The following is a 19,933-nucleotide window of genomic DNA, read 5'->3' on the forward strand; positions in this document are numbered from 1 at the left end:
GGCAGGCTGATTGTACCCAAGTCAATCCGTCCATCGACTTGAGTACAAACAGCCAGACAGATCTTTTTTGCATGCGATTTCTGCCAGTGGCTATAACCGCTAGCAGTAATCATTGTATTCTGCCAGGTGGGAAGGCTCATTCCATTGGTAGCCAGTGGGAAGAATGCTCCCTACATTGGTGGCCAGTGGGACGATTATTCCTTATATTGGTGGCCAGTGGGACGATTATTCCTTACATTGGTGGCCAGTGGGACGATTATTCCTTACATTGGTGGCCAGTGGGACGATTATTCCTTACATTGGTGGCCAGTGGGACGATTATTCCTTACATTGGTGGCCAGTGGGACGGTTGTTCCTTAAATTGGTGGCCAGTGGGACGATTGTTCCTTACATTGGTGGCCAGTGGGACGATTGTTCCTTACATTGGTGGCCAGTGGGACGATTGTTCCTTACATTGGTGGCCAGTGGGAAGAATGCTCCCTACATTGGTATCCAGTGGGGAGAATGCACCCCCATCCTTACAGATGGCTAGAAAAGATCATTGGTGTTATGCAGCTGACTCTGCCTAATGGTGTTGGCCCTTGAACTATGCACCATCAGATGGGAAGTCAATCAACCTCAGCTCAAGGACACCTAGCAGCCTCTAGAGGAACCGGGGCCTTGAGAATGGCTGATCCAGATTTACGTGCAGGGATTTCCAGCTTCTTCACATACCACAGTGCAAGATCTGGGAACCTTGGCTCTTGTTGGTGCTGTTGTGTTTTTTTTTTTTTTTATTTGCTGCTGTTTTGTGATATCTTTTTAGCTGTATTTATTTTGTAATTTGGCTGGTTTATGTGAGTGCTATTTTTTTTTTCTGTCCTTTTCATCTCCTTCTGGAGGATTTACTACTGTTTCCAACCACCGGGCCTCCCAGGCAGGTCTGCCACAACTCCCTCTTCTGTCTGCTGGTCTGTGTCTGAGAACCATAGTCCGGCCATCCTTGCTAGCTACAGGGGGCTGGCTGGTGGGTTCCTCAGGGGCGGGAAATATTTGTCAGCTGTAATGCTAAAAAACAAAAAACAAAACCGTACCCCAGAGTTTAAATACTGATGCAGCCGCATAGTAGAAACTGGGGGTGCATTCAGCAATAGACTTCCACATTCCGATATATATTCCATTTATCATTCTGCAGGTCTATACTGGTATAATGTGGTTCTATTAAGCTTATTTAGTAACACTTTGGAAAGAGAAGTTGTAAAGCACAGTAACCTGTAGCACTTCCTGTTGTGGCTTTGAGACAGGAAGTGAAGTCAAACCCCCCCCATGAGACGCACACAAAAAAACATATGGGAGTTTTAACAATTCTCTCTGCTAGCCAAAGCTGAAAAGGGTTTGGATTCAAATATACACTGCTGATCTAACTTCTGAAAATTAGAATGCTACTTGTCTGACTGTAATACAGATGAACTCTCAGAATCCTGGATCTGGAACAAGTGTGGATATCAGTTCTGGCTTCCACTTGCTACCTTTTTAGTTCTGGGTTACTCAAAGTAGTGAAGCCAGAAACCACTAATAGCGTTTTCAGGAGTTAAAGTGGAACTTCAGCCTCCCTTTAAATACCATCAATCCCACACACTTGCCTTTTGGTGTTCTCTTTATGTTGCAATAATATATTTACAAGTCCAAGGGATCCAGTGTTGTCCAATTCTAGCACCCAGCTCTCCTACTCCAGGTCGTGTTCCACGCTGCCACTGGGAGCCAGCTATTGCTTCTTGGTTCCTGCAGTTGCCCCCCGCCCCTCAGTCGTGGCTCCAGAACTCTGAAATCTTCTATTCTGCTTACATGAATGGAAGTTGTTGCCTTCTGACGTATCTGACATCCGTATCCTAGAAAAGCAGCAGAAGGAAAATTGTCATTCTCACTAAGGGGAGAATGATGGCAGGGGGATAGGCTAGACCAGGGGTGTCAAACTAAATTTTATTGTGGGCTGCATCAGCAATATGGTTGCCCTCAAACGGCTGGTTTCATTAGAGTTCAGGAGTGCACTGCTTACGGAGTGCACAGTTCAAGATTGCGCTATGTACAGAATGCAGGGTTCAGTAGTGTGCTATGTGCAAGGGTTTCAGGGGGTTGCGCAACGTGCAAGGGTTTCAGGGGGTTGCGCGACGTGCAAGGGTTCGGTTCAGGGGGGGGTTGGGCGACGTGCAAGGGTTCGGTTCAGGGGGGGGTTGGGCGACGTGCAAGGGTTCGGTTCAGGGGGGGGTTGGGCGACGTGCAAGGGTTTCAGGGGGTTGCGCGACGTGCAAGGGTTCGGTTCAGGGGAGGGGTTGGGCGACGTGCAAGGGTTTCAGGGGTTGCGCGGCGTGCAAGGGTTCAGGGGTGCGCAATACCAAAAATTCCCACTTGGTAGTCTCAATCCGAAGCCTGAGTGACAACTTGGATGCACATTTGGGAGACAGGGACAGAACATTGTCACCCCATAACAGGAAGGGCCTGAAAAAGGGCCTCCTATGTCAGGGATTATTTTAATAAAAGCTACAGATATAAAAATGTTGAAAATGACTTTAGAAATAACGTTAACATGCTAAAGCAAGTGATCAGTTTTACATGTAAGCCAGTTTGTTTCCCCAACACCTAATAAAATAAGGGCAGCTCTCCAGCAACCTCTCCTAATACTGTTGAACCTGAAATGTTCTGTATCAACGACTGACTCACAGCCAGATGTGATTGGATCGTTCATCGCCCTTGGGAAGCGTCAGTAAGTCTTGTTATAACCTGCCAGTTCCTCTGCTGCACTTGGCGAGCCGTGCTGTAGGAAGGAAGTCTCCAACGATGATTGTAGATAATACAGAATATATTTACTTCCTGTTTTGTACAGACCAGCCAGCCCTCAGCGCTAGTGATGGACGAGCCGTGCAATGCTACACAACACCTTATTCTGTCCCAAGCTCTTACCCGTTTCATTGCGCTAACTGCTTCTGCTGGTACAGAAACTAGTGACATCATTGTCTGAAATGTCATCATGGCCAAATGATGTTGATGTTTAATGTGATGTAATCATTCATTTCATGCTGCATGTGTTATGGCATACCCAGAAACATGCTGTCCAAGTGTGCGTGTGTAGATATATCATGAAACCAAATGCATCTCCTTTTTAGCTAAGGATGCTTTCCCTCTGTATCGATTAACCTACAACCAATAAATGGAATTTTTTAAAAATTAAATCAATATTTGGTGTGTCCACCCTTTGCACTTTAAGCTGCATCACTTCGACTAGGTACATTTGCAAAATTTGAGGGACTTTAAAAAATATCTCGGAGTACTGACCACAGATGTTCCTTAGTACCAGAAAGACTCTGACACTGAGACCAGGGCTCTGTGGGGGCCATACCAACTCTTCCAGGACTCCATGTTCTTCTTTACACTAAAGATCGTTCTTTATGACTTTGACTGTGTGCTTGGGGTCATTGCCCTGCTGGACAATTTGGAACTGGTCGGATGCCTCCCTGATGGTATCTACCTGTTAAGAAAGCTTACAATCTAAGGTTCTTAACTCCCATTTATACATACGCATACTAGGGCCAATTCAGACAGAAGCCAATTAACCTACCAGCATGCCTTTTGGAGTGTGGGAGAAAACTGGAGTACCCTAGGGCTGCCATCTTATGACTTTAAACCCAAACACATATTAATTACACAGGTTCTGTGGCTGATTAAGGTGGTATCAAACTCACTTGATGCCTTATCTGCATTAAAATGGCCTCAGAACCTGTGTAATTCATATGTGTTCAGGTTTAAAGGGATGAGGTGGCAACTCTAGAGTACCTGGAGGAAACCCACGCAGGAAGGACATGCAAACCCCAGGCAGGTAGTGCCATGGTTTAGATTTAAACCAGCGACCGTAGTGCTGCCCACTGCCTGTACTTTTCAACATTAAGGAGACCATTAATTCTGACCAAATTCACAACTACGAGTGCAGAAGAGTAGACCTAAACCTGCAAGGAACTTCCTCCATGCTTCACTTTTGCCTGTAGACACTCATCCTTGTACCAGGCTAGAGGCCTTCGGCCTGACTACCTTCAGTGACAGCCAGATATTCCAGGTTTCGGTTCATCATTCCAGACCACCTGTTACTGTTTTTATACCCACCAGTTTCTGTTCCATGTCAAAGGTAAGGCTTTTTAGCAGCTACATCTTCCATGAAGACCACTTCATAGAAGTGCTCTTTATGGAAGACTTCTCCCTACTGTAGATGGTTGTACCTTGGGTCCCCACTGGTTTCTGTCAAATCTGATCGGTTGGTGCAACTAGACATCTTCCAATTAAAAAGGGAAGTGTGCAGGATCTGTCTTTTAACTGCTGCACTAAGTTTCCTTGGCTAAATGGCCCCTTTTCATTCCTCAGTGTTGCCAGTTTTTGTGCTTCGGCAAAGGATTTGGACAACGCCTCTGAGAACACCTGTCTTCATTGACATTTCTGCCTCTGAGAGATCCCGTTGATTCAGTAAGACCACCCTGTGTCTTACGCTCCATCTTTCCATTGCTTTGATTTAGATGGATTTGTTTTACATTTTTGATTTTTGACCTTGAACTGCCTTCAGCAACCTCAGCTTGTAGCAGAGCATGGCTTTTCCTCACTTTCATTCCTCCTATACAGCTGATCCTGTTTGATTCTAAAGGATAAATCCACCCTAACACTAAAATCTCTAAATCTACAGACCTCCATGATCTAACACTATAAAGACTAAATCCGTATACATACCTTTTTTTTTTTTAAAGCAGTTTTGACTCGATCCCATGCTAAGCTGTCAGCCGCGGCTTCATTGTGGAGGTGGGTGTAAAGGACACAGCTGACAATGGAAGCCCCATAGTAAGTCTATGGGTGATATCCCTTCCTGTTCATTTCACAGCTGTTGTTGGCTGTGTCCTCTGCAGAGCTTCTGCTGCTGGAGGCCGAATCGGCTTCAATAAAGGTATGTGTACTGATTTCTTCTTTATAGGGCTAGATAGGTTAGGCTTATATCGTGGATGTCAGTGGTAGGGTGGACTTCCCCTTTTGCTGATTATTAGCATTTAGGCCTCTCTGCATTGCCGGCTGGCTAGGGACCAGTGTGGTGCATGATTTTTATTTTTTACCAGCTTTATTTAAAGTGTTCAAAACATACACTTCACGTACTTTAATGTCGGATGCTGCGCTGCTTGACATTGCAGTGCAACTCAGGCCGGTGCACTGCGATAAAATGCAGCACGTCTGCATTTTATTGCAGTACAGAGCTAGGCTGTTCCAGTGTGAATGGGACACTTGTTCCCGGTGTGTTCCTGCGGTGACAGGCGGTTTACCATGCAGTTAAACATCTGTCACTGCACATAGTGTGAATTGGCCCTAATTGGTTCATCATGCACTGGACCATAAGCCTGCAAAATCCTGCAGCTATATGCAAATATACCTGGAAGAATTGATGCCATCCTGAAGACAAAGTGTGAACATACCTCATGCGCTTTGTAGGTTGTTAATTGATAGATAATATTTAATTTGGTATTTTTAAAAGTAGCCGCACTTTGGCTAGCATTTTTTCCTAGAGTGCCTACAACTTTTGCACAGTGCTGTGTGCGTGTGAATGTATACGCGTGTGTGTGTGTGTGTTTTATATCTTTAGAATATAATTTACATAGAGAGGGTCTTTAGTCCTAAAAAAAAAAAAAAAAAAAATACTGTAACTGCTGACGTTTGCAAAAAGGACACTTACCTGTCTAAGTATCCAGAGCTGCCCTCACCCGGTCCGGTTCTTCACCAATGTTTGAGTCCCTGGTGCCTGCATGTTTGCTAAGTGTAGCTGCCTTTGACGCTTTTGCGGCGTCACAGGCGGCTTCCCACTGTGCATGTTCATGCCACGTTGCACTTTGTAAATGGTCCAGCAGCCTTCCCAGGGCATTAAGTTCCACTTAAAGGCAAAAAAATTAATCCAGTGTGGTTTATGCAGTTTTAAATCTGCTAAATACATTCTAGGTGCATCAAAACAAGTTTCATTTATTTATTTATTTATTTTTCCTTTTCAAAAGCAGCCACAGCCAAAAATAGGAAAGCCTGTCCTCTGCCAGCAGCTGTAGAGTGAGATTCTTATACTAGTGGGGAAGCAGTAGTCTCTTGTACAGAGATCTGATGCACCCCCCCCCCCCCCCCTTGCCAGAACTTTCCAATCAACAGTGAGTTTTTTTTATTGGAGAGCTCCGACTTCGACTCAGGAGGGGTCCTGTCAGACCTATGAAGACCATTGCTTATCCACATATGGAAAAGTTCCTACTCTGCAGCATGCTGGCAGGGGACATGTGTTTTTTTTTTTTTGTTTGTTTTTTTTTTTTTTTACTCAGGCAGTGGCTGCTTAAAGGATAAGTTCATGATCCGCACAGGGCCAATCAGCACTGTCCAGACAGAGAGTCAAAGTCAGGTCATGCAACCTCATAGGGCAATCAGAGGAGAATGAAATCTCCTCTTACAAGCTTTAACCATAAACTGGTAGAAGTCACATGACTAGTATTTTAGCAGTTTATATTTACCAAAATAATAGTTTTTCCATGTTCTGTACTGTGGGAGATCAGATATAGTGAATGCAGGGTCCTAGGGTTTAGTAAAACTTTAACATTAGTCCAAGTTGGAATTTCGTAGTTGAATGCAGCTTTAAAAAAACAGATAGTGAACGCTTTTTTGTTTTGATGCATTTTGAATGTATTTAGCGAATTTTAATTGGTGGTTCAACTGGGCTTTAAGCAAACAAGTGGATCCAATTGTGCGATAAAGTTCATCTCTACAGCCTAACTCCAGGCTCAGGCCGCTAAAAGATTAATATGGAAAAACAAAAAAAACTACTCCCCATTGGAAAATGTGTCCTAATTTTTGGATATTGTGTAGGTTGTTAGTTTGTCTGTATAGCAGTCATCTGCAGCTGGGTTGCCACATACCGCTCACCAAGACCTGTCACTGATCAGAAACATCTGGCTTGGGCATGTGCCCGCAATGCAGAGACTTGGCTCCTCCCCCCCCCCCCCGTGTCCGCTGTCATATCAGAACATCTGTAATGCTAACCAGGCTTCACCACTGACATGTGACCCCCCCCCCCACCCCCCATATCTATGCCTGTGCTTCGTGGTCCAGCCACAGCTTGACTCTGACATTTCCTTCCTCCCCACAGCTGCAGGACTTCCTCAATGTGGGAAAGGGAATATTCGATGACATTACACGTAGGCTTCCAGTCTACCCTTTGGACTTCACCGACGGTAAGATACCCTCTTCTGTGTTATGTGACAAATGTACCCCTTGCTTTGTGCTCACATGGTCCTCCATATCTGTGGAGGAGCGGGACTGTCAATCTAGGGCAGGGCTACAGGGTACCTTCATCTAGGTCAGCCATTCTCAACCAGGGTTCCAGCCATTCTCAACCAGGGTTCCTCCAGAGGTTGCTAGGGGTTCCTTGAGCTGTGGCTGATGAACCACCTTTTTGATGGTGCCTACAGAGTTCAAGGTTTGGCATCACTTAGCAAAGCCAACAGCATGACACCAAATATCTTTTTAGCTGTCTTTAAGGGTGGCATTCTGAGCACCACTTTTTAAATGGGACATTCTTCCTATTGGCCACCAGTATAAGGGGCATTTTTCCTATTAACCCCTGATAAATTGGTTTTAGTAAGGGTTCCTCTAGGGTTAAAAGGTTGAGAGAGGTTTCTCTAGGTTATGGAGATGGGGCGAGAGGAAGGTGTTCTATAGTCCTGCCCTAGGTTGACGGTCAGCACAGGAAGTTATTAGCTCACAAGATGGCTAACAGCAGGTTCTGTTTTTTTGGTACTTGCAAACCGGAATAGCAAAATGGTTATAGGGTATATTTTACAGTTCAGAGGGTGCAAATCTAGGAAGTTCATTGTGAGTGTTTACATACCTTTTTTTACATGCTACCTCCATGCCTTATTATATGTTGGGATATGCAATTGATGACTTTACTGTCTGACTGCTGAGAGAACAGGATAAACCAGCTACAGTGTATGGGCTCCTTTACACGGATGTGTCCGTGTACGGAACCCACTCTACTCAGCGGGGGATCTCTCTGTTGATCCCCGCTGAGCAGGAAGATGACAGGGTCCATCTCTGCGCACTGTGCAGGGACAGACCTGTCAAAATGCCGCTCTCCCCTATGGGGATCGGATGAGGACAGACCACAGAGTTCGTCGTCATCCGATCCCCAGATGGATGGAAAAGTAGGTTTTTCCTCCGTCACACTTTTTTGGAGCGAGTCGGATGTCGGTGGACATTTCACTGCTGACATCCGACGCTCCATAGAGTGCACCCTGATGCAAAGGGGAACGCACTCTGCGGACCCTGATGCGAAGGGGGAACGCTGTAAGAGGTTCTCTGGTCACAAAGCCCCCCCCCCCACCCCTTTACAGCAGAATTTGAAGAGTTCCTCCTTACCTCCAAAGGCCGCACTGTTCCCCTTGCACTGTACCTCTGCTAACTCTGATGTAATAGGGGAGCTTTGCAAAATCTGTAAGGGGAGTTTGTTGACCAGAGAATCTCTTACACCAGATTTCCCCTTTAAACCTGAGTCCACAACATTCGCCTTTTACATCCGGGCTTGCAGAGTTTCAACTTTATACCAGTGTCTGCAAAGGTAAAGGTGTTCACTGATGTAATAGGGTAGTGTGGGCACTGATATAAGGGGGGACCTTTATATCGGTGCCCCCCACCTCCTTACTTTAGGGACTCCCTTGCCCCTTTCATCTGTGACTCCCAATAGAGTGAGTGACTATGTCGCACACTAACCTATAGTTGCCTGCAGGCTTTGGTCCTCCTCTCTCTTCCATGCCCCCTCCTTGCAGATGCTTTCAAATTTGTTGAAAAGGCACCATGATGTTACCGCACACTTGACCAGCGACCCGCACGGTTCCAGAGCCGGCCGATTAGTAATCGGCTGAGCTCAACGGGGATTGGCTTGAGCGGGGGGTGGGGGCGAGCTGCTGGTAAGCTGCCACTTTCGCTGCAAATCAGTTTATTTGGGTACCGTGAGGACAGTGTCAGAAACCATGAAATCAGACCGAGACAGAAGTACAGTTAAATTACACTTGTTTAATAATAAAAGTAAAAAGAACAAACCTAGTCAAAACATTGCCAAAGTTCAGTAACCGGAACGGATAGTCAGCCAAGCCAGAAGTCAGGGATCAATGTAGTGGAACAGCCAACAGGATCTGGAGCCAGAAGCAATGTTTGCAAAGCAAGTCTTGAACAGGATCGCAGGAGATAATTTCTGTGATATTGACCAAGGCGAAGGCATAGACCCTCTGGACTGGACGGCCTAAGTAGGCAGGACTGACGAGCAGGATCATCAACAGCTGAGTAACTGTGGAAAGAGAGGAGAGCTGGCAATTGGCCAACAGCTGAGCGTCCAGATGCCCTGACAGCCCACTTCAGTGAGACAAGGCTCAGAACGCTGCCCGAGCACAGCAGTATTAAGGTTCCCTGACCCTCAAAACTGGGCCAGTGCACCTCTGCCCACCAGCTTTTAGAAATCATTGCAATAATCGGTGCTATTCACTTTACCTTTCAGCGGTGAATAAGTTATGGCTGATCGATGTATATTGTAATATGACCTGTAAAAGAAGGTAGCTGGGAGGGGAATGTAGGTAAATCCTATTTAGTATAGAAAATCCCTTTTAACTGTGGGTCTGGCGGACAAATGAACAAACTGTAGCCACCCGGTGCATACAACAAATTGACCCAGTTTTTTCCCGTGTCTGTCAAATTGTCTAGCGCTGTGTGTATAAGAAATGGGTCACACTGCTGTAAAGGCAGAGAGAATGTCTATAATAAGCTGGCACACAGTTTTCTCTGTACCTGTATCCATTTACTGGATAATGGCACCATTCATCCCCAGCCCTTTAAATCCCCAGATAAGTGGTACAATGAGCTGTGCTCTTTTATTTCCCCGAGAAGCTTTCAGCATCTTCTACAGCTCTGCCCTTTGAGACCGGCTGCCATTAAGTGATGGATGTGCCATGGAGCCCGCGACCTGACAAAACGCTGCTCTGTGCTTGTTGTTTACCCGGGTCACCCCTGGCAAACTCCTTTCTGACAAATGTAATTTTTACAAGATTAGCGGCAGTGAGTTTGTCGGCTCTGAAAACGTTATTACTTATTTTGTAATGCTAAAGCAGGCTGTAGTAGTATCAGCGGTGCCCGTTTGGAAATCATTTTTTTTTTTTGCTATAGGGAAGTGTAGGAGGCCCCTATGGCCTTTTTTTTTTTTTTGGTACCTAAAAATGAAATGCTCCATACTGGTAGGCTAATTGGCTTCTGACCATTTTGGTGGAGGTAGGGAGGTGACTTTAGCATTTGCCTGTAAAATCCTTGTCGCACGGAGGCACCTACCTGGACTCGATCATACGTGAAACATTTTGCTGGGGTAGGTAACCTGGGGCTCTCCACCTGTCGTTGAACTACATTTCCCATGAGGCATTGCAAGGCTGGCAGTTACAATTACTCCCAGAGGCATGATGGGACTTGTAGTTCTGCAACAGCTGGGGAGGGCCCCAGTTTTCCTACCCCTGGTTTAGAGTATCAGCAGCCCTAGTACCAGACATTTTGACAAACTGGATCTGAAACCAACCCCTTTACTATAGATTGATGTTGATCTACAGCTCAGTTCTTTAACCAGTTCCTGTCCAGCCTATAGCAGATTGACGACCAGGCAGTGGCTATGCTCTTGTGTCATCGACCCTTTACACAGATCCGTGATGCGCCAGAGCAACATGTCCATCACAGACCCTTCCGTGTGTGCACCCCAGGAGGCGCATGAGAAGCATGAGGACCTTCCTGGACACCCCTTTCACACGGGGGCGCCGGCTTGCGGATTCCAGTTGCTCAGTGGGGGGGGGGGGGATCAATCCGCTGACCAGGCAGATGACTGGTCCTGTCTGCTCCTCTGTGCAGAGAGGACAAGGACACAGTCCTGCTCTTCTTTATGGGGAAAATCAGGTGGAAATGGACCGCCTGTCCATTTTCATCAAATCCGCCAGACGGATGTAAAATATGACCCCCATCCATCTGGATTTTCGGGCAGGATCAGATGGCGGCGGGAGTCCGCTGACCTCCGCCGCTCTCATAGAGGAGACTACAAGGTCCGATCAGGTCCAAATAAAAAACTGAAAATACAACCTTTAGTAACCAAGTGAAATTAGAAAGAGAAGGGGACATACTTTCTGGTAGACATGTGTAAATGTGTATTGTGTAGTGCCATCAATTAAGCAAGATGTACATTTATAAGTAACCAGTAATACATGAAATGTACTATGTACTGACTAAACTTTAAAATGAATCTGTCAGCCTTTGTAAACCTTGCCTAAGAAAATTCTGCCAGAGGTGCGTCTTCTTGGTGCCCTCTAAACCTGATTTCACTATGCTATTAAGGCCAAACCTTCATGATTGAAGTAATGATCCTCACCGATTCACCATACCTCTGTCCAGTGAGAGCCTTTCTTTGACTAGAAACAGCTGAAACTGGAGAAGGGAATTGTAGGTTGGTGAGTCTTGCCTCTAAAGTCATAAAAATCAAATCTCTCGTAGCCAAGTGAAACTGGAATCAAAATGGCACATAGGCCTGTCTGCAGACCAGGGTAAATAGACATTGTGTGGTACCAGCTCCGAGACAGAACTTTTACACAATGCCTAAGAAGCAATGATTCTTGTTTGACCCAGTAACCACACTCGATATTAATCTCTTCTTCCCGGCAGGTATTCTCGGCAATAACAAGGCCATCGGAAAGTACATCACAACTATGATTTTCTTGTACTTTGCATGCCTGCTGCCCTCAATCGCCTTTGGCTCTTTGAATGATGAAAACACTAAAGGGGTGATTGGTAAGATTTTCTTTGAAGATCATTTGTTTTGCAACTATCAACTTGGAAGAGGATAACCAGGTGGGTAGCAGAGCAGTGGCGTAAGGCGGCAGCGCTACTTACTTATCCGCCAGTGAGACAAGTGGCTGAGCTAACCTCTCTGGCCAAAACCCACACACAAAAAAAAACCTACGGCTGGCTTCTTGCCTGGATTCTGAGCAGCTCCACTTCTAGTCCATGTAGCGGATAGCGTATCTTCACCATTGTTGAGGTTGACTACAATTCGAGAACCTTGTTCAAAATTGCTGTAGAGTTTGTTAGCTGTTATTTAAGGTGTTCCCTAGCCACCGAGACCATATTGCAAGAACCATCCATGCTGTGAAAAATGTGTCTCCGAATCCAGGCAAGCAGAGGAAGCGGTATTTGGTTCTGTAAATGTGAAAGATGAGCGTTTGCTTGGCCACGGGTCTTGAGGTTGTTGAGTGAGTCTCACTGCTGCTTCTTCCCCAACAGTGCAGATCCCTCCATCATTAAGGAGTCCTGGAACCCTCCATTCCCTAATGCTTGAGGGATCAGCTTTCAACTTTTCTTTCTGGGACAAAAGGGGTGGCATGGGATTCTGGCGGGAAAATGTGCATCACCATCCATCATTCATATTCGTGTTCCTACATTATCAGTCACAATTGATCAATTATTATAATCAGTAGTGGACAAATTTTAATAAAGACTCCAGGTGACAGTGAAATAGGAGCTAGCAGGCAATTTTAAGGAGCCAGGAGATATACACTATATGGTCAAATGCTTGTGGACAACTGGCCCAAAATGTTTGTTCAAAATTAAGTTTAGGCGTTTCCAATTAAGGGTATTGCGTACAAAGTAATTTTTGTCCTTTTTTTTTTTTTTCGCCAAGGCGCTTTTCTGATGTAGAATAACTGTGCCCCTGTGCCAAGTCCATAAAGACATGGTTTGATGAGTTTGTGGAAATCCTTCCCAAAAGAGTGAAGTCCTAAACAAGGGTCAATGCAATTTTAATGCCCATTGTTTTGGAATTGTCCAAGAAGCACATTGAGATGTAATGGTCAGGTGTCCACAAACTATGTCCATGTAGTGTATGCTTAATTTGGCAAAAATAACAGATTATAATTCGATATAGAAGCTAGGTGTAATTGATATATATTTTAGACACATTAATTTTCATGGACACATTGGGGGTTATTTACTAAAGCTGGACGGTGCAAAATCTGGTGCAGCTCTGCATAAAAACCAATCCTCTTCCAGGTTTTATTGCCAAATCTTAATTGAACAATCTGAAGCTAAAAGCGGATTGGCTACCATGCACAGCTGCACCAGATTCTGCAAGTTTTAGCTTTTCTTGTTGGATTAGAATGCATGCTAACTTCTAAATTGGTTGCCACCAGTTTTTGTGGGAATGGCTAAAATGATGTTGCCACCTTCCAGGCAACTCTTGGCAGATGGCCATGTGGTCAGAAACCAGCATGTGTAGACCAGCATCCGTCTGCTAATCAACTGGGGAATATACTGCATATGGGCAAAAGCTTGTAGACTCCTGACCATCACACCTATACGAGCTTGTTGGACATCCCATTCCTAAGCATGGGTTTTATTATAGAGTTGACCTTCCTTTGCGGCTAGAACAGACTCTTCTATTTTGGAAAGGCTTTTTATAGGATTCTGGAGAATGTTGCATAGTCTGGTTGAAAAAAGACACAAGTCCATGCAGTTTACCACACAGAGGGGAAAAAAATACGAAACACACGAATATAACACCTCTATATACATACTCCTATACCCACAGTTGAATGCATGTTCCAATTTGTCCCAACAGAGGGAAAAAAAATCCTTCCTGATCCTCCAAGAGGCAGTCAGACATTCACTGGATCAACTTTACCTATAAATGTTAGTATGCAGTTATATTCTGTGCATTCAGGAAACAATCCAGGCCTTTTTGAAACAATCTAGGGAGCCGGCCACAACTAGTTCTTGAGCTCTATTCCACATTTTTACAGCTCTTACTATGAAGAAGTCTTTCCCTGTTTTGGAGGTTAAATGTCTTTTCCTCCAGACGTAAAGGGTGCCCCTTGTCCTCTGTGGTGACCTTAAAGTGGTTGTAAAGTCTAAACATTTTTTACCTTTAATGCATTCCCTGCATTAAGGTAAAAAATGTTTAGGTGTCGGCATCCCCCTCAGCCCCACGTTTACTTAACTGAGACCCCTTTTGATCCAGCGCCATGCACGTTGGCAGATCGTTTCTCCCCTCACTTCCGGGTCTCGCTGGCTTTGCTGGGGCACTGGGAGCCATTAGCTCCCAGTGCTGTCAATCAAAGCCAGTGACGACAGAGTGGGGGGTAGGGCCGAGTCCCTCTGTGTCAGTGGACACGGCAGAGGGACTCGGGTGTGAGCACACATGAGTGCACCCTGTGGGAAGCTGCTTCCCATGGGGGCACTGGACAGAGGAAGGGCCAGAAGCACCGGCGGGGAACCTGAAAAGAGGAGGCAAGTATAGATATGTTTTTTTTTTGTTTTTTTTGTTTTTTACCTTTACAAACCCCTTATAGGATAGGATTTTTTTACAAAAAATATTTTTTTTTTCAGGTTATTTTTTGTTGCCGGAGCCTGTAAAGCATTGAACCAGCGATCAGTAGATGGCTGATGTCATTCAGTACACATGCAGCCCTGTCAGTGTATATGCCTACCTTGAACGGGAAAACCGATACACTATGACAGGAAGTATCAATGAGCTACCACAGCACCATTCTAGTTCATTGAGAACTACAAACGGGGTTTGTGGTTTTCCATTCCCAGAACACTGTGAATGAGTGACGTGGCCGGGCTGGTGGAATCACGGGCGCGTTTCTGTAAAAAAAAATGTTGACAGCAGACGTGGGGAAGAACATCCCCGTTAGGTGTCAGAGCGGGGGTCAGTCTTTCATAACATGTTACACCCTGAATATCGGTGTAATATGCTATGAAAGGTAAACTTCTCCTTTTAAAGTGAATACCTCTACACCAGGTTCACTATATGAACCAATTCACTTATGTATTTATAGATATTGATCATATTCCCACTTAATCTCCTCTTCTCAAGAGAGAATTAATTCAGTTTGGCTAATCTTAGATTCAGTTTGGCTAATCTTGGATTCAGTTTGGCTAATCTTAGATTCAGTTTGGCTAATCTTAGATTCAGTTTGGCTAATCTTAGATTCAGTTTGGCTAATCTTAGATTCAGTTTGGCTAATCTTAGATTCAGTTTGGCTAATCTTAGATTCAGTTTGGCTAATCTTAGATTCAGTTTGGCTAATCTTAGATTCAGTTTGGCTAATCTTAGATTCAGTTTGGCTAATCTTAGATTCAGTTTGGCTAATCTTAGATTCAGTTTGGCTAATCTTAGATTCAGTTTGGCTAATCTTAGATTCAGTTTGGCTAATCTTAGATTCAGTTTGGCTAATCTTAGATTCAGTTTGGCTAATCTTAGATTCAGTTTGGCTAATCTTAGATTCAGTTTGGCTAATCTTAGATTCAGTTTGGCTAATCTTAGATTCAGTTTGGCTAATCTTAGATTCAGTTTGGCTAATCTTAGATTCAGTTTGGCTAATCTTAGATTCAGTTTGGCTAATCTTAGATTCAGTTTGGCTAATCTTAGATTCAGTTTGGCTAATCTTAGATTTAGTTCGGCTAATCTTAGATTTAGTTCGTCTAATCTTAGATTTAGTTCGTCTAATCTTAGATTTAGTTCGTCTAATCTTAGATTTAGTTCGTCTAATCTTAGATTTAGTTCGTCTAATCTTAGATTCAGTTCGGCTAATCTTAGATTCAGTTCGGCTAATCTTAGATTCAGTTCGGCTAATCTTGTTTGTGGGAATTTGTGTTCATTCAGCCAAAAGAGAATTTGTGAAGTCAGTAAAGAAATGGCTTGCAATCTACATCCCATGGTTGTTCAATAGGGTTGCGGCTATGGCGCAGTGCAGGCCACCAAACCATGTCTTTTATGGAGCTGGCCTTTGCAGTTACAACAGCCTCCACCCTTCTGGAGAGACCTTTTAATAGGATTTTGAAGGGGGGGTGTGTGAATACGTGTTCATTCAGCTAAAAGGGTATTTGTGCGGCCAGGTAAGAACTGGCTTGCAGTCTACATCTCATGGATGTTCAATAAGCTGGAGGTCATGGTTCTATGCAGGCCACCAAACCATATCTTTGTGGAGATGGGTTTTCACACCTGGGGCACACTGGAAGAGACTTCCCAAGTTGATAACACAAGATGTTAGTACACAGTTGTCCTTTATGCTTATAATGGGAAACGCATGAACTTAATCATTTGGAGGAGTGTCCATCTACTTTTGACCATATATGTAGGTGTGATGGTCAGGTGTCCACAAATGTTTTTCCTATATTGTGTAGTTCATCTATTATATGCAATGTATTAACACAAGTATCTGGCATGTATTGCATACACACTATAAAAAGTATTTTTAGATGCTCCCAACATCACAAATACTGTAGGTTGGAAGCAGGGAACAATTTTCATTTTTTAAGTGTAATTGCCCTTTATACTCCCTCTGGTGAAGGACATCATTATTATGTTCCTTAATTGTTCCGGCAGTTGAACTCTTTCTTGTGTTCTTCAAACACTCAAGGGTCGACTTTTGGAATAAAGACCCGAGGTTGCTATCTAATTCCATATACCAATACTGTAGAGCTGATTTAAGCAATTTTATTCATAGTTTATATCTTCCTTCTAGAGTCTATAGAAGTGATTATTTTGTGAATTGAATTCCCAGCCATGTGACTGCATTATGGGGCACAGTACATTGCTAAATTATCATTTCTTCTAGACATTAAAATTCTTCAACCCTCAGGGATTGGAATTGGCTTAGAAACTGCATAGCAGTCTCTCGGGTTAACTCCTTTTAAATCAAAGGGTCTCATTTACGAATCCGGAGGATGGGAACAATAGAAGTGATATCCATGGCAACCAATCTAATTCTTCATTTATTTATTTTTTATTTTTTTAACCTGCACTAAAAAAATAGTTCCAATCTGGTTGTCACATTTTTACCATCTTTTGCCAAACTTAAGTCTAGGTCTTGAATGGTAGGGGTTCTAAGATACTCCGTTTTAAAGATCTATTATTTATATAAAAAAATAATAAATGTTTCCTATTTTGTCTACTATGGGACGGAGTATATGTAGTACTTTGCTCCATGTTGCTAGTTGCTTCCATGCTCTAGCTGTGAGGTCTGAGCTGCGCTCCCTCCCCTCCTACGTCGGCCGACCCAATAACTGCTAGGAAGTAGACAGACACTTCTTATCAGCAGCTTGTTTCTGCTCTGAGCATTTTCCCTTGCAATCATTGGCAAAAAGAGTGCAGATGCTGTCACGATCCCCACCCCCGTATTACACTTGCCGTTATTTTTCTAGAGAAAGTGGTCAGAATGGGGTCAAGCTGCCGTCATTAAGCGTCCATCTTTTTCCTAGCTGTTAAGTTGGCTGAGGCAGGAGGAGGTGGTGCAGGTCATAGATGGCTAGATGCTAGCACCTAACAACGTAGGGCAAAGTGCTACATGAAATTTGCCCCATATGAGACATTAGTAAAAAAAAAAAAAAAAAAAAAATTCTTCTTCTTTAAAGAGGACCTGTCACTTTTGAAATATCTTCTTTCTCCATTGGCCCCTGCTACAGATATTAAGCTGGTTCCTACTCTTTCCTTCTCTGCCTTACATTGGTTCATTTATGCCCTCCAACAGATAATGGAGACCAATGGGGACCTGGCCAGTAAGCTGTATTAAGAGCTCTTCTGTAAGATGAGAGTTTAACAAACCATTGATATTTCTGTAGGAAGTAGGCTTTCCATTTTTGGTAACCCATCCTAGAATTCGTAAAAACTGATGGATAAAGATGCCTCAGAACCGACAGATCCTCTTTATGTACATTAAACATTGCTATGTCTCCGAATACATTGTACAGTAATGTGTGTTGGCTGTGTCTTTTTGTTGTCTCGTCACTCTAGATCCCATGTTTATTTAAAACAATGAGAAAATGATAATCTCTCAATGGATGGTACAGACCTATAATAAGTCATGTTCTGTGTTTGATGGATCTGTTATGATCTCATTATCCTTGTCATTACCCATTTCAAAACCTTGGTATCCAAAGTGTACAATCCATTTAAAAAAACAAAACAAAAAAAAACGTTCAACTAATCCAATATTGGTTACTTACATGCAGTAGAACATAGCCATTGCATGGGTCCTCCAACTATTCATGAGATTGCTTGCCTTTCGCAGAAAAATAATGTGCTGGTCTCTAGCGAATGGATAGGCTGCATCATCGGTGATGTCAATGGCCTCTAGTGAATGGATAGTGTGGAGTTCTTAGTGAGGCTAAGTGTCTCTAGTGTATGCATAGCTTGAACTGGATTCTAGAAAATGGATAGGCTGCATTTTCAGTGATGCCATTGGTCTCTAGTGAATAGATAAGCTGCAATCTTGGTGATCTTTTTAGTTTCTGGTGTTTTTAATAGGCTGTATTCTCAGTGGTGTCACTGGTTTATAATAGACAGCCTACATTCTAAATTATGCGATTGGCTTAAGTGGGTAGGTTGCATTCTCGGTGATCTCACTGGTGCAGAAAACAGGTTCCACGCCCAGTGATGTCATCCGCCTCTATGGATGGATAGGCTGCATTCTCAGTGATGTCACTGGCATCTAGTGAATAGATAGGCTGCATTCTCAGTGATGTAGTCATGCATCTCTAGTGAATTGATAGGCTGCATTCTCAGTGATGTCATTGGTTTGTTGTAATGGATCTGCTACTTGATCATGATAATGAAACAATAACAAATTCCCAATAAGCATCTTATTGGACACTTGTTCCTTTATTGCAGGGATATGCAATTGGCGGACCTCCAGCTGTTGCAGAACTGCAATTCCCATGAGGCATAGCAAGACTCCGACAGCCACAAGCATGACACCCAGAGGCAGAGGCATGATGGGACTTGTAGATTTGCAACAGCTGGAGGTCCGCTAATTGCATATCCCTGCTTTACTGGTTCCTTTATTGGTTATCGCATGTGACAACACGACAACAAAGTATACAGCCAGTGCGTTTTTGTAGCCAATGTTATCCATTGGGCCCAAGGCAAAGACTGGATAGAACTCTCTGGCAAGGAAGGAATTGATTTGCAAATGCGCATTCCTCTATGGCTGAGAGGCAGGTACAATTGCATCTTTTCTTTCTCCTAACACAGACTTATATCTAGGAGCCCTTTGATTTGAGCCCAATAAATATTTTTTTGCTACATTGGCCAGGTCCTAATGAAGGGGGATTTTTGGCCCAAAAAATACATTGGACATCATTTGTTTTGTAGTCTTATGTAAATGATATGAAAGGATTTTGGACTCTTGAGACAATCATTTGAGGCTTTTTTTTTTTTCGTTTGCATGCAGAATACCCTATTTGAGTGGCCCCTGTTTTTCAGGGGCCGCCCATTTTCTTAAGAGCTGACAAAATAAAGCTATCGGGCATTTCTGATGATTTCTCATTATGGGTCAAGAATCTGTGCCCCGCACCTTACCCGCATCTTTCTTTGGACATTCTCAGTGATGTCACTGGTCTATAGGAAATGGATAGGCTGCATTCTCAGTGATGTCACTGAAATTGATAGGCTGCGTTCTCTCATTGTCACTGGTTTCTAGGAAATGGATAGGCTGCATTCTTGATGATTTTCACCAGTCCCTAGGAAATGGATAGGCTGCGTTCTTGGTGATGTCACTGCTCTCTATGGCCCCTTTCACACTGGGGCAGTGGGTGCGTCGGTGGTAAAACACTGCTATTTTTAGCGGTGCTTTAGACAATATTCCGGTGCTATTCGCCCGCTAGCGGGTCGCTTCCCCCCCCCCCACTAGCGGCTGAGAAAGGGTTAAACCCACCACAAAGCCCTGCTAAAGCAGCTCTATGCCGGTGGTATAGCCGCACTGCCCCATTGATTTCGATGGGTAGGAGCGGTGAAGGAGCAGCGTATATTAGTGGTCCAAAGATGCTGCTAGCAGGACTTTTT

General features: G+C 44.0%; 2 protein-coding genes across 3 annotated transcripts in view; one reads left to right on the top strand and one right to left on the bottom strand.

Moving 5' to 3' along the window:
* SLC4A11 (solute carrier family 4 member 11) overlaps positions 1-19,933 on the top strand; it is a 228,856-nt gene that overhangs the window by 159,633 nt on the left and 49,290 nt on the right. For both annotated transcript variants that reach the window (XM_077478039.1, XM_077478040.1), the window contains exons 9-10: positions 7,169-7,253; positions 11,755-11,880. In XM_077478039.1, coding sequence (XP_077334165.1) covers positions 7,169-7,253; positions 11,755-11,880 — 211 coding nt within the window. The remainder of the gene's footprint in view (positions 1-7,168; positions 7,254-11,754; positions 11,881-19,933) is intronic.
* LOC143974064 (uncharacterized) lies at positions 14,961-19,456 on the bottom strand. The gene is made up of 2 exons (XM_077475059.1): positions 19,451-19,456; positions 14,961-15,725 (listed from the first exon to the last, which is right to left on the bottom strand). Exons 1-2 carry the CDS (start codon positions 19,454-19,456, stop codon positions 14,961-14,963), a joined length of 771 nt encoding a protein of 256 aa, XP_077331185.1.

This window comes from Lithobates pipiens, unplaced genomic scaffold (assembly GCF_037356315.1).
Source record: "Lithobates pipiens isolate NorthernLeopardFrog02 unplaced genomic scaffold, aLitPip1_a1.2 Scaffold_13, whole genome shotgun sequence".
Lineage (NCBI taxonomy): Eukaryota > Metazoa > Chordata > Amphibia > Anura > Ranidae > Lithobates > Lithobates pipiens.